Source organism: Mugil cephalus, chromosome 1, assembly GCF_022458985.1.
Source record: "Mugil cephalus isolate CIBA_MC_2020 chromosome 1, CIBA_Mcephalus_1.1, whole genome shotgun sequence".
Classification (NCBI taxonomy): domain Eukaryota; kingdom Metazoa; phylum Chordata; class Actinopteri; order Mugiliformes; family Mugilidae; genus Mugil; species Mugil cephalus.
The window spans coordinates 46,853,427-46,869,007 of NC_061770.1; the positions used below are offsets into that span (position 1 = coordinate 46,853,427).

General features: G+C 39.7%; 1 protein-coding gene across 1 annotated transcript; it reads right to left on the reverse strand.

The window, feature by feature from the left end:
* Positions 1–1,630: 1,630 nt before the first annotated feature.
* Positions 1,631–8,975, reverse strand: LOC125012148 (ubiquitin carboxyl-terminal hydrolase 47-like). The gene is made up of 12 exons (XM_047591918.1): positions 8,751–8,975; positions 8,256–8,519; positions 7,328–7,433; positions 7,115–7,230; positions 6,375–6,445; positions 6,160–6,285; positions 5,932–6,027; positions 5,685–5,816; positions 5,473–5,601; positions 5,333–5,370; positions 4,575–4,615; positions 1,631–4,489 (listed from the first exon to the last, which is right to left on the reverse strand). Exons 2-12 carry the CDS (start codon positions 8,332–8,334, stop codon positions 4,014–4,016), a joined length of 1,410 nt encoding a protein of 469 aa, XP_047447874.1. The 5' UTR covers positions 8,335–8,519; positions 8,751–8,975; the 3' UTR covers positions 1,631–4,013.
* Positions 8,976–15,581: the final 6,606 nt, after the last annotated feature.

The window sequence follows — 15,581 nt, forward strand, 5'->3', positions numbered from 1 at the left end:
ACCCCCAGACACTTATAATCCTCCACAATGTCCACATTGACCCCCTGGATGGAAACAGGGGTCACTGGCACCTTGGTCCTCCTCAGGTTCACCACCAGTTCCTTCGTCTTTGTCACATTGAGCTGTAGATGGTTCTCCTCACACCATGTGACAAAGCTGTCCACAACAGCCCTGTACTCCACCTCGTCACCCTTGCTGAGGCATCCAACCACTGCAGAGTCATCAGAAAACTTCTGGAGATGACATGTCTCTGTGCAGTGGTTGAAGTCTGTGGTGTAGAAGGTGAAGAGAAAGGGAGAGAGGACAGTCCCCTGTGGGGCCCCAGTGTTGCTGACCAGCCTGTCTGACACACAGTGTTGCAGGCGCACATACTGTGGTCTGCCAGTCAGGTAGTCAACGATCCACGACAACAGGGGGGAATCCACCTGCATCACCATCATCTTCTCACCCAGAAGAGCCGGACGGGGAAGAGAGCGGAAAAGGTGTTGTGGACAAAACAATAGAGGTATTGGTGGAGGGGTTGATGGTGGTGTTCATAGGGGTGGAGGGGCAGTTGCGTCAAATCTGTTAAAGAACAGATTGAGTTTGTTGGTCCATTCCACACTGTTTTTCATTCCTCTATTGCCCACTGGCCTGAGACCAGATCTTCTTCATCCCATTCCAGACCTCTCTGTTGTTGTTGTGCTGGAGCTTCCATTCCAGCTTCTTCCTGACTTCCTCCTTAGCCTCTCTGATCTTATTCTTCAAGTGTCTCTGTATGTCTCTCACCTCCTCCTTGTTGCCAGTCCTGAAAGCTCTCTTCTTCTCGTTCAGGATGTCTTTGATGTCCTTTGTCACCCACGGCTTGTTGTTTGGGTAACAGTGGACTGTCTCTGCTGGAACAATAGTGTCAACACAGAAGTTGATATAGTCTGTGATGCACTCCGTGAGCCCGTCGATGTCCTCTCTGTTTGGCTCACAGAGTGCCAGTCCGTGACCTCAAAACATCCCTGAAGAGCCTCCCAAGCCTCCTCCGACCATCTCCTCACTGTCCTTGTGGTCACAGGCTGACTCTTTACCAGAGGTACATAAGAGGGGCTGAGGTGTACCAGGTTGTGATCTGACCTGCCCAGCGGGGGGAGGGGAGAGGAGCTGTATGCATCCTTAACATAAGCATACATCGGGTCCGTGTCCTCTCCTCTCTGGTGGGACAGTCCACATACCAAGTAAAGTTGGGTAGTGTTTTGTCCATGGTGACGTGGTTGAAGTCACCCGAGATAGCAATGAATGGCCTCGGGTGCTGGGTCTGTAACCGGTCACACGCCGACGCTGGGTTTGCAGAGGGAGGAACGTACACAGTCACCATCACAACATGAGAAAACTCCCATGGCAGATAATATGGATGGAGACCAACAGCAAACAGTTCAATGTCCGGACTGCAGATGCACTCATGATGGTAATATGACTAGGATTGCACCACTTGTTGTTCACTAGAACGGTAAGCCCCCCTCCTTTCCGCTCCCGGTGCAATCCCTGTCTGCTCTGTATTTCTACACATGCAGTTTCTATATCTGATGATTATTATAGTGCTGCTCTTATTTGTAATTTTTAAGGTGTGTGAAAATAATATTCAGGCATCCAACTTTAGATATCAGGTGACAGAACATGCTTTATTTCCAGAATACTCATTGGGTTTCAGTTCATAAAAAATGGCTGTGTAATCAAGGCTGCAGTTGTTCAAGTCTCTGTTGAAACACTCAGTCACATGACTCAGTCTGTGCACATAATAACACAATCATTGCTCATGAAGTTATCTGGAGGCATCAACAGACAAAAGAAATCTGGACACAATGTCCTCGTTTAACTGTAGCTGTTCTTCTCCTGGATGACGCACCTGCTGAGTCCATCCTTCACAGTCATGGTCTTAGAAGATGAACCACAGCCTTTGAAGCACAGATCACTTCTCCAATATTGGAATGGTCAATTTTGTTGTTGATGCAACCTTGTTAATCCTGAGGGAGCCCTGACGAGTTAATAAAAAATAAATGAATAAATAAAACACAGACACAGTAAGTTTTATAATATATAAAGTATAACGATAGTGAGCTCTTATGACCATTACATTCCTTATTTTTCTTACCAGCTTGGCCATGTTCTATTATATATAGTATGATAAATAGTAGCTCAGACATCACACAACTCCACAACTTTTCCCCACATAAATCAGCTTACCATTTTATTTATGTTTAATATTGTTGTTTGTACATAAACATTGTACATACTACTGTAAAATGACATTTTACTGGAATATATTCTAACCCGTAATCTGCTGCAGATATATTCAAAAGCACACTGTCAACATGGTCTGTCCATAATGAATTAAAAACTAGTGCTTATACGGCTGTCAATGGGCACAGCACGAAAGATGGTTTATATGTGTGAAAGGCCACAGAATCCCATCCTTAACATTAGCTTGAAAAATGATTAATCATATCTACGAACTTTTGCAAACAAAAATCAAGATTCTTTAGGTCAGACAAAGATAAATGATGACACAGTAGTTCAAAATCATAAACATGATGACAATAATTTACACGTGTAGGACATTGTTACAGTAAACCAACAACACCAAAAGCCTAATTAATTTAAAACCATAATTAACATCCAGACAACAAAGGAGATAAACATTTGTTGATATTCATTTGAAATGAATTACCAATTCACCCAGCTTCTTGTCTGAAACCTTGTTACATTGTGTGCCATCTATTAATGTGTCTCTGAACAATTTGAATAATTTGAAGAAAAATAGTAGTAGAACACATTATACACATTCATTTACCTGTATTCCTTGAACTGAAACAAAACCAAAATTTTTTTTTCCATTTCTTCCTCCTCAGTGCTGTTCACCACTACACCAGAATTTCCAGCGTCTGCCTCTCTCTCTTTTCCTTCATTTCCAAAGTCATTTCCTCCTTTCTGTTTCTGTGGCAAAATGGGCTAATTCAGGTTTAACTTACTGAAAACTTAAATTTAACTATCCATGTTTGGATCAGATTTTCTCTCCACTTTTGCTTCATGGCTGCAACTGTTCTTGCTGCAGTGTTGGGTTTCCTTCACTGTTTTTGTCTTTGTCTTCTTTGTCTCAAGGCTATCTTTACACTTATCATGGTGTGTCTTCTGTTCACTTTCTTTGTTGATATTCTGACTACATCTTACTTAGTTTTGCTCCAATATAACTTCATCATCGACATATTTTAATGCAGACTTCTCTCCTCTTGCATGGTAATTTCTTCTCTTTTGTTTTTTTGTCTCCTGTCTGTTGCTTGTTTTCTGTATTTGACATGCTGCTTCTTTTCTGCCTATCTTCTGACACGTCATTTTGATATAGACTTAGACTTACACTTATACTTAGACAGACTTTATGGTCCACGAGGGAAATTACTTTGTCACTGTAACTGTGTTGCATATAAAAGTAAACACAAGAAAGATAAAATAGAATGAGATTAGATTAAAGTAAAATAAATTGTCATGGTCCACTAAGGGATGTAGACGTCAACGGAGTGTGTCCGCCCCTAAAGTCTGTAGCCGGACACAGACGCACCGTGGTCCTATGAACCAGGTTTCCAAAGCTCTTCTCCTGACACACTCCCTCTGGGTCCCATCAAGCGCACATAGTCCATCGATCCTGCTGCCAGACCTCACGATCCCCTTGAGGACAGATGGCACCACCTCCTTGTCCACTCCTCCACCTCCAACTCCAGCCTGGCATCCAAAGCACTTCTACGGACGTTTAGCTAGAATCTCAGGCCTCACTCCAGGCAGCTCCAGGGACATGGACGGTGTTAGCAGTTGTTAGCAGGAACACGGCACCGGACACAACAACCGCTCCGCCGAACTCCATAACCAACGAGCGACCCCACAGTCAAAACAGACCAACAGACCAAAAACCATTTGACTGGTTCAAGGAACAGAATAAAACAATTCAGACACAAAACAACAAGGAAAAACAAAACAAAAGAAGAAGAACAACAATGTCAACAACAACAAGTTTTACTTCCACAGACTTCACTGGTTTGGGTGTTTCTATCTGACCCATTATTATCCATTGGGTTAATCTGCAAATAAGTCATCTCATCGTCACGGCTTTCTGTTTGATCCTTCTTTCCCTTATTCCTCACTTGTTTGTCATCTGTTTTGTTATAGTGATCATAATTTCCTGCATTACACTCCTGAGGACCGTCAGTCTGTCTCTCGGAAACATCATTTCCTGGACCCTCAACATCTCTGTAGCCCTGAGATGACGCTCCTTTAGGAACTGCACGGTTCTGCTCTGTTTCTTCTGCTCTGTCGATGGAAACAGATGCTCCAGTGGTGTTACCATCTTCTGCAGCATCATTACTCTTGTCTCTATCTCTGATCGTTTCAGCATCTTCATCCTGGTCATTGTTGTCACTAATAGTGGCTTGGACTTCACTAGGGTGCACCTCCTGACTATTTTGAGCATCAGCATCTGCAATGCAACAAAAGTAAGTTTACAATAAGGTCAAGTACTGAACAGCTTGATGTGGTCATTCAAACGAATATGCATCTCTTACTTTTCTCCTTTCTGTAAAATAGAAGATAAGCCCTCTGGGATCTAGTAGGAGAAACATGAAAAGAGGTCATGTTCAGCTGTAGCTGGAGTGTATGGCTTACATTGTAAACAGGGGTTTTTCTGGAGTTAACGTCATTGGAACAAACAATTGATGCTCTTTAACACATGCATAGACCTAAAGATATTATCTAGGGGAATCATTTATTCCACCAAAATATTAACACAACTAAAATAAAAGTAATATTCTTCAGGACACTCACATAAGATATATGTACTGTTTGTTTCAAATTGCCTCAAAACATTTCAGTGAGATATAGTTTTGGAATTTTACTGGGTCATTAATGTGTTTAGGATCATTATCTTGTTGAAAGGTCCACGTCCAGTTTAACTGGCTTCACATTATTTTCAGACACTATTTGTAATGACACAAAGTTTGTCCTGACCCCCTTTCTCCACAAAGGACTTGTTTTTTCCTGTATTTAACTAAACTCCCACCAGTCATCAGAACAGTAGTAGTTACTTGGATGAGGTGTAATGTCTCCAAGAAAACTCATGTCCAGTTCCTGCTGTTTTTGATTTATTTTAGAGGTTGGATTGTTGTTTCAAACATAAGGTTTGTCAAATACACTTTTAAAAAGTCATTCATTGTTAATAATATTGTTAATATTATTACCAGTGTGCATAATAACCCTACAATTATGACATTTCAGTTCAGGCAAAATCACAAAAATATATGATAAGAAAAAGACTTAAACCTACCTCTCAATGGTGTCCCTCTTGAATGGCTGTTTATAACACTGTAAATGGAAAAAACATCAACAACATGATTTGGAACAACTTAACTGTGCAACAGTGGTTCTGGAACAACTTTCAGCAACAGGAAAAGTGACACGTCTTACCAGTGAGACCCAGCTATCATTGAACTCGTACCAACTGTCTCCATGGTCTTCTTTGATTGTTGCAGTGTAATGTCCACTTCTCAGATCACCAACATGATCCACAACAGCATACAGTTCATATGTCTGATTCTGATCAAAGTAAAAAAAAGGAGGAATCAGGAAAGAACAAGACGGGGTTAGTGATCAAATAGTGAGACCTACTGTAAATATACCTCTGGTATCTGTAGGCTGTAGGGAACATCCACAGCACAGTTGATTTTCAGATATGACTTGTAGTAGGTGTCATACTTAAACCTCTTCAGTAGCAACACCAGAACATCTGGATGATGCTTTATCACAGGTGTCTGAAAAAAACATGGTTGCCCCCAAATGTGTGTTGTTAATTAGTTTATATGATGGACATTTTACTATTCTACAACTATTCATTACCAAATCAGAAATATGTTTCTCTTTACTCACAGTAGTAGCATCCTTTTTGTCTTCACAGGCGTCACAGTACAGCTGGTTTTCTTTACTGAGACATGAAGCCTTGAAATAATCTTTGATGCCGTCCACCTGAAATAATATGTTTCTAATAGTAGCTCTTAGAAAATTTGTTATTATGTGTGTGTGTGTGTGTTATAGTTAATGTTGCTTATGTATTTCACTCTGCTAATTAGTTAATTAAAATTAAAAATAGATTTTTACCACACTGTAGGTTTTTCTGCCAGAATCCACCAATGCAAGAGGAAGATGCCAAAATGGCCCATCTCTCTCAGTGCTGTTGTCACAACCAGCACAGTTGGTCTTGTATGCCAACTTTCCATTAAAGATCTGAAACATAAATATGCAGTGAAAAAACAAAACTGTTGTTTTGTTTTTGTAACTTGTAGATCAAAATGTGTCACTGATGAAGTCTTTACCTTTGATGCCTCAGGATCAGTGAGTCTTAAAATCTTCTCAAAGTACACAGCAGCATCCTGTTGTTCATACACTGGATAGAGAGACACAATGTGAAAAATTAAAAATTTAATTTTGGATTTTAACAAGCTTTCAACATACTATTCTTGTGCCAGCCCACCCTGCCATCAGTGAGGATGATGAGGAGGGAGATGATGATGTGGCGGACAGGGACCAATTTAGAATTTCCAAGTATTTCAATGAGTGTCCTATAAAGAGTTATTGGTAACTATCTTACCTCTGCAAACTGTGACTACTTTGAATAATATTTTGGTATTTATGCCTCTTTATCTACATATATTTTTATGTTGCTTTTTTATTCTATTTGTATTTGACTCTTTGCAACTGTCAGTTTATGGGAGCAACATATTCTGTGTCTCAGTAGGTAGAGCGCACATGGATCACACACCATGTAAGTGTCCTAGAGCAAGACACTGAACCTCCAGTTGCTCCCATTGGGTGAGCACTTGTGTGAATGAATGGGTGGATGTGTCAATCTGACTGTAAAAGTGCTATGACTACCAACAGGTACCTAAAAATAAAGAAGAGATATTAATATAGGACAATTTGCATAATTAAGTTGAATTGTTCAATGGCTGTTCACAAGCTGCACTGTCACATCACTATTATTGGATCACTCAATATAAACTGATCAAATTTCATCAAAGGGTTTGTGGGTAGTAGACTAAAAGCTTTACTGTACCTCTGTAAATGCCCAGCTTCAGCCTTACTTCATCTGTGTCTGCTGTACGTTGTTCAAGGACCTCAAACAGTTTCTGAAGATGACGATTTATAAACTCAGTGCTTTCGTCATTTTTCCTTGGAAAAAATAAATAAACAGACACATTGGCCACGAGTGACACAAAGGCACACTATGAACACAAGTTTAATTTAAAGACTTTGGACAATAACAAACCTTTTCACTGCTTCTCTGAAGTCTTTGGTCATGAACAGCACCTGCAGCACACTGTTCAAGTAACATGTTGATCCTTGGTTCATCAAGCCGTGGTACTGAACTTCATCTGCAGAGAGGAGATTGTTAATCAGATACATCTTGACATTACTCCCAGAAAATGCTCTTTGCTGTGACTGTGTTCTTTCTTTTCTTCCTCTTTGATCTGTTGCTTTTCTCTGACATGTATCTGTCTTTCATGTGGTCTCCCAGAATGTTTTTTGTTTTTCGTATTTTGATGTTTCATTATATTCAACAACAATATATTTAACAGCCATTTGTTGCCTAGTTTCACTCCCCTATAACTTCGTCATAGTCATATTTTAATGTGGATTTCTCTCCTCCTGCATGTTCATCATTTCTTCTCGTCTGTTCTTTGTCTCCTGTTACATTTCTCTCCTCCTCTCTCTGTTGCTTGTTTTCTATATTTCACCTGCTGTTTCTTCCCTGTTTACATTCTAGTCCATCTTTTGACACGTCATTTTTGATCAACTCCTCTATTCTTATGATCTTCAGCAGGTTTGCACAGATCCTATATTTTTTTATTTATTTTTATTTTTTTACCCCAGATCCAACTTTACTGGTTTGGGTCTCTCTCTCTGACTCACTACCTCTTTTTGTTTTCTTATTTCCCTTGGTTGTGTTAACATGTCCTGTTTTCACTTTATCACCTGTATCTTCAGTTCCATGTCTAACAGTGCCTAATCCTGCATTGTCAGCATCTTCAGTGCAACAAAAGTAAGTTTACAATAAGGTCAAGTACTGAACAGCTTGATGTGGTCATTCAAAATAAAATGCATCTCTAATTTTCTTCTTTATGTATAATACAGAATTGTCTTCATTAGTTAATCATTTTCACTAATGAGTCTAAAATAAAATAAAAATCTCTCACCGTTTCTCTTTCTTCTCAGCTTGTTGTCCTGCTTCGAATGCCGATACATACTATTGCTGCCTCCCTGCGAGTAGTTCATGGTTCCAGTCCGTCTCGGGCCTTTCTGGGTGGAGTTTGCGTTTTCTCCTTGTGTTTGCGTTTTTCCCCGGTTTCTCTGCTGACGCTAATTGGTGATTCTAAATTGATGGTAGGTGTGAGTGTGTCAATACTAGTTTGTCTCTGTTACCCTTGTGATAGACTGGCGATCAGCATCTGACAGCGACCCTAGTGAGAATAAACGGTAGAAGATGAGATGATGCCCCCTTGTGGTCATGTCAGGTGATGACAGCTCAATCTGCCTTTAATGGTATCCGATCATTCAAACCTCTGTCGTTCTGAATAAAAAATCATTGTCAAATTTCTGAAATATGATTTTTATGGACGCTTGAGCTGGCACCAAATAGCCCTAAAAAAGAGTGAAAATGCTGAAAGGGAATAAATTCCCTGCATAATTACCCGGAGAGGTATTCTTCTTTCGATCATTGAAGTCCCGTTCAGCGATATGTCTCCTTCTGCAGACAGGTGTAAAAAAATCATTTGAAAAGGTCTTACAAGACAAAAGAATTGTTTAACTACTTTCAGTCAAATATACGCCTTCAAATGTCCACAGGTCCGTGGGAAACAGTTCAGGTCGTTGTCGAGAAACCGCTTTATATCCATCTGTCTCCTGCGAAGGACAACCCCTCGAATACTTTTCCTTTCACTTGGTACTGGAATGCTGCGTTCAGCTGTGTCGGATTTTGTTCATTTATTCACTTGAATTAAAGCAGGGCTGGGTAATTAATTTATACAGGGGGCCACATGAAAAATCTGAAGTGTGTTGGAGGGCCAAACCAAACGATAACTTGAACGTTATTCTGCTCAATATTAATTTTCTCCCATTGTAAAAAGCAGTAAATTATATATGTTGATAAGCTGCTACTGGTAATCAGAAACATAAGAATATTCTGTAAAAAGAGTTTTAGTGTAGGTTGAAGAGGAAAATGAAACACAATCGATCTGTAGTTTTGGATAAAACGCATTGGAATGTTGGAAAATTTGTCCTCTTTGGAAAACTTCGGTGGATCATGTAGCTACATGAATTATTTTCTGTATCTCAATAAATGTTTAACCCTTTAAGACCTGAATGTCCGTCTGCCCACACAGAGAAGCTTGCTGTATTAGAATTACCGTAATCCCCGATGGATAATATTCAAGTTGCGCTTTCTAGAAAAAACGCTGCTATTACGGTAATGATGACGCACCGCTGCTGTCGGCTGCAGGTTGAAGAGCAACGATCACCGAGCCCCAGCAAGAGAGACTTGTTTGGAGGAATTTGTTGGTAAAAACAAAGTTAGTTATACCTTTGAGATGTCACGAAGGTCTTCCAGGCAAAAGCACAACTAACCAGTGTTCACTCACAATGAATACTGTCAATAGCGCAAACCACAGTGACTTAAGGTAATTCAAAATCGGCCGCTTTGACGGATGCCAGCGATCCGTTCAGGCTTTTGAGGGTTAAGAGATGGCAAGGAGCTGTTTCAATCTTACTTTTTTGTTGCTGACGAACTAACAGTGCCATGACGTAAATAACACATCATGGCTCAAAATAAAGGCAACACAGACGTATTGCATGCACAGTTCAACTGTGCTCATGACTGACGCACCGCGGCCCAAGGTGCCCAGGTCTGAATTAAAGGATGACTTATGTGAAACATAAACAAATAAAATGACCGTATCACTGCTCCAGATATGATTGTTGAAATCATGAAAGTTGAACCTTATGGGTTCAAACAAATGTGACCTGATTCCTAAACGGATTGTGAAATAGCGGTGACAGAAGGAGCTTTTAGAGCGTAATCCTTTCACATCCATGTCTGATGAGCTATGAACAAGCTCCTAACTGCAGTGAACACTGCTGTGTGAATTATGGTCAAAATGCTTTGGTTTCATATCACAGGAAACGGGGAGAAGATTTACCTTTCGAGTTTTATTGACAACTATGAAGGTAAGAAATGAAATTGACAGCAAAACACGTTTCACACTGTGGTATCGCTAACCAGCTAGCTTTAGCTAACATTTAGGTCCATTGGGTTGTAGATACTTTAGATTTATAGAATTACTTGCAGAATGTTTTAGCTGAGGTACATATGACCAAAATAAAACACATCTCAGAAAGTTTGGTGTTCAGTATCAAAACTGAAATCTCAAACAAGCACACATTTTCAACACGGACATATTGAATATTTTTTAAAGCAGATTCAGAGTAATGAAACACATGGGGTCCATTTCAAAAAGCAGGTTCAGTATTAACCCTGAAACGAAGGTTGATAGTTTCATGTACAGTCGTTTCATATACAGTCAGAGTTAAAAGGGTGGTGTTGAGAGGGGTGCTAGTGATCTCAAACGTTGACATGTGGTACCCATATTTGTCTGCATTATGTAAATTAATGTCAACACAAAGAGGTCTGTTGTTACAACCTACCCCAATACCAGGGTGAATTGTAACACTACTTGAGGATGGATGTAACAATTAAATTATTGTACTTAAAAAAGATCCACACTTAAAATGTATGCAAGCACTTTAATGAATAATAAAGAAGGAACCATAAATTGTCAGAATACAAAAATAATGATAAAAAAAGTTAAATACCATAAAAATAAATGCAATAAAATAAATAAACATATATAACATAAAATAAATAAAATAAAGTATAAACTGATGTGTGTTGTGTGTGTGTCTTGTAAGAGGTTCATGTGAAAAAGTATTTGAACACTTGAATTTCTGTGGAACAAACCACTTTTAAACAGTGTGGTGCAAAGCTGCACTAAATAGAAATGAATGAATTAATTATATAGGCAGTTGTAGCAAATGTAGTTGTCCAGGCTTCATGGGCCCAAAATCTACAATGCTGACATCTGATCTACACTTCCCTTGGCCGTGAGTTGTCAAAGTGCTCCAAGCACACAATGCAGACATTTTCATTGTCTGAGGAGTCGGCATCTTCAGTGTCATCAGGCTTGGGCCTTTTCTTTGCCACTTTCTTCTTGCTTGTCATTTTCTTCTTTTGCCCCTGATACTTCATTTTTTGCACTGCTTCTCTTCTTTTCTTCCTCTTCCTGTGCCTGTTTTATTGGTGTGTCTGTGAGGACTTCTGACTGTAATTTCTTTCTTTTCCCAGCAGGATTTGTCCTGGCTCCTGCTTTAGAAAATGGATGGACAGCAGCTGGACTGAAGCCTTGAGCTTTCAGGTGAGCTTCAGCTGCCAGGGTAGTTGAGGTAGAGGCGTGGCCTGGTTGTTGAGTTGAGGTGGTAGGAAAGGCAGATAGATCAGGGCGGTCTGTAACCTGCGAAGGTGCGTAGTCGTACTCCTGAAAGATGTCTGGATTAAAAGGCCAGATTCCTGTACATCTAAATCCAGCTTGTATGTTTGGAGTTGCAGCGAGGGGGAATGCAGTATTGACCAGACTTGGGATGTTCTAGATGCTTATTGTTTTAGCAGGATTCATTCTTATCCATGTCACCAGCTGTGTTGATCATTTTTTTAAATGGACCATACACGATCCAGGTGTTGTGGCTTATGACTACAGTGCGGTGGAAATGTAAAAAGGATAATGCCATTTTCTTTGGAGTAGCTGACTGCCTGCACTGACATATGTGAGCTGTGGTTGTCTAACAACAGTAACACCTTCCTTTGTGGAGTGACCTTTGTATGCTTCACGAAGTGTTTCAAAAAGACAATAAACTCTTCTTCCTGCATCCATCCTGAGGCATTGCCACATCCAACACTACCTGGTGGTCTGCAATCTAGGAAGTGCTCATTGCACCTTTCACGTGGGAAGACCAGGGCTGGAGGAATGGCATTTCCCAGCACATTCACAGCCCAGACTACTGACACCAGAACAACTGTTTCTCCTGACGTCATGGCCCCGACTTGCTTGACACCATGGCGTGCAATGATATGGTCAGGAGCCTGGACCGTAGTGACACCTGTCTCATTTACATTCCAGATATCATTTCCGTCCAACCCATGCTTCTCAATGACATCTCTAAGCTTCTTGAAGAATCTCTCTACATTTGTGTGATTAAAGCTTGTGGCCCAAGACAAGTTGGTTCTGCACTTCTGATGGGTTCTGATGTTGACGTTTCGTGAAGCTTGAAAACCAGTCTGGTCCTGCCATGGAGTTCTCATCCCAGCAGTGGGGGTGCTTACAGTTGTATCGAACTGCCAACTGGTTGGCAAACTTCCTGACCTAAGTCACACATCAGAAATACACGTTAGCAACTCTTTATTTGCTATATTTTATTACTGTTGCTCTTTCGTGAATCCTTTTGCAAAGTGCAAGCACTTGTTACCTCTCGAGGGTTTAAGCCATAGTACAGGTCAGCTGCTTCCTTTAAGTATTCAGCCACAAGTTCCTCTTGTTCCTCACTGAAGACCTTCTGGCTGCTATGATAGCCTACATGGGGTTTCTCACCGCTACCCTCTTCTCTTAGCTTCTTTGCAGCTTTACAATACCTGTATGAGGTAACATGGCAGATTTTCTGGTCCTTGGTGACTCGTCTCACAGATGTTCCCTGGATGACTTCAGCTGCTGCCTTCTGGAGAACTTCTGCAGGGACACCCCTGTCTGTTTTCTGCTACCACTGCCTAGGCATGCTGTAAAAAGGAGACCAGTACAAAATGTCAACATGAGGGGAAGGTTGTAACACTTTTTAAGAACAGTTACAAACCTCCCCATGCCAGGTAGCCATTAAAAAGCTCACATTTTTTAGCATTTAGCTTCAAAGCTAGCACTAATGCAACACACCAAATTAAGAGAAACTACTACTTGATCATATGTAAGTGAAACAACTGTATCTACAACACAATGGACACAATGCAAAAAAATAGTTGTGATGGAAATTTTTACTTTCTTATCTTAAAAATCGTTTTTTGGCTCCAGAACAGGCAGTTTTCAGCTCAGTAACATGAGACGTCGCCAGTGAGTGCAATTTGTAAGTGGGCGTGGACTGTATTGATGACATCACCACAGCTTGTTTCTGATTGGTCAAACTGAGAGCGTTACAAGTATCCATTGGTTACAACCATCCCCGGTCTCCCCTACATTCTTCTTCTTCTTCTTCTTCTTCTTCTTCTTCTTCTTCTTATTATTATTATTATTATTATTATATACTGTACTACTATTATATACTGTTTAGTTACAATAACATTACCATTGTATCATATGTACTACTGCCATCATCTTTCCACTGCACCTGCATCTACTTAGGTATATTGTTTTTGTTTTTATTTTTGCTTTTATTTTTCTACCTCAGTATCTTATTGTATTGTATTTTATTGTATTCAATACCGCACTGCTATGACGACCATCACCTTCGGGGATGAATGAAGTAATTCCAGCTGGCATCGAGCTGGGGACAGGGTACACCCTGGACAGGTCTCCAGTCTATGGCAGAGCTAACACAGAGTCAGAAAACCATTCGCACTCACACCTAGGGTCAATTTAGAGTCACCTCTTTGGAGGTGGGAGGATCTTTGGACTCAAAATTTGATTAGTGCTCTTTTGGTCGTCATAGTTTCAGTAATTGAAGCTAAAGCCACATAACTGCAGTTATTATCATTTTTTAAATATTTCCCAGAAGGTCCACATTTTTATTAAAATTGTTTATTTTTTGTTTTGTTTTTTCCATAGTGCTCTTTTGGTCGGAATAGATTAAGTAAGTGAAGCTAAAGCTACATAATTAGTCATTTCAATTTTTGGTAATATTTTCCCAGAAGGTGCAGTTTATTAGTTTGCATTTGTGCATGAAAACACTAACTGAGTGTGTTAAAAATGTCTGTTAGTGAAATGTTGTGATTGTCATGTCAGCTTTATGATTAATGCCTGAAGAAGTGACTGAATAGACACAAGTAGTTGAGGGTAACCGGTCACCCATAGTAACAGTGGCCTCAGCCCAGAGTGGTGGATGACGTACTTTCCTGCATCTTATTGAGATCATGGAACAATAAATTGCCCTTCCACTCCTTAGGCTTTAAAAGCAGTACAGAAACACCAGGTACTTGTCGTAGATGCAATAATTATTTATAGTGTGAGTTACGTGAATTCTTATAACTGCTGGGAGAAACTGAAAGTAATAAGAGATAAATAAAAATGATTGGGGAATTCCATGAAGGTAGAGCCAAAGGTTGACTTTACAACACAGGTTTACAACACAGGCCCAGGACAAGAAGAGAGACAGAACTCATTTGTCAAAACAACTTTCGAAGCAGTTTGCACTGTACAGCTTTAGATATTGCAGTGTGAAATATCTCCAGAGTTTATGTCTGTTCTATTCTGCAAATAAGACTAATTTTTCTAATTTTTTTTACTTTATACCCACCAAACACCAGGCGTCATTTCGACATTGGTTTGTGGGCTAAATCTGGTCGGTCTGTCAAAATCTTGATTTAGTCCAAAAATTGTCGTTGAAAATTGGGTTGTGTTTAGCCTGCCAAATGTGGTACAAATTTAGTGCAAAAGTTGTTGAATATTCAGCTATGTGTAGTCCATCTGATTTGGAGAAGAAGAGGAAGCAGAAGACTGGGAATGGCCGGGAGTGAGAGTGATGGGTACAGGATTGCTGGTGGGCTGTTTCTCCCTTATGGAGAGTTCGTATGCAATTTTCCAATTACGCTTAAAGAAATTACCATAGTATATGATGCCATTCCATCACCGTAATGCTTTTTAGTGGGCCTCCACCTACCTACAAATAATAATAGAAAGAAACATGTCTTACTTCAGAAAGATATTGTCTCTATTCCACTTGTTACGTCATATTGATTTGTGAATGACATCAACTAGAGGAAAGTCTGTTTGACTCCCCATAAACGCCTTGTAAATAAGGTGAAGGAAGAGTCATTTAGAATTATTCACAAATATTACCCTACTAATACACCAGGGAATTCAAAAGAGACACAAACACAAACTGTTCTTTCTATAGAGACCACACAGAAACACTGCTGCACCTTTTTTTGGCATTGTTTAAACATCAAAGAATTCTGGCAAGTCTTCAAATAAGTCAAAGAAAAGAAGATAAGCATTTTATAAGAAATGTAAGAATTATATTGGCTAAATCATGCATTCCTAAATATCAATATTGTAATAGGAAACCTCAAGTTGTGTTTTTCCTTTAAGAGGCTGAACAATATAAAACTCATCTTTAATAACAAAGCTATAAAAAAAAACCTCAAAGCATCTTTGAATGTCTTTGTGTAAGTTTATGCCAAATATTGGCAGATTAATTATAATTAACATATATAATTA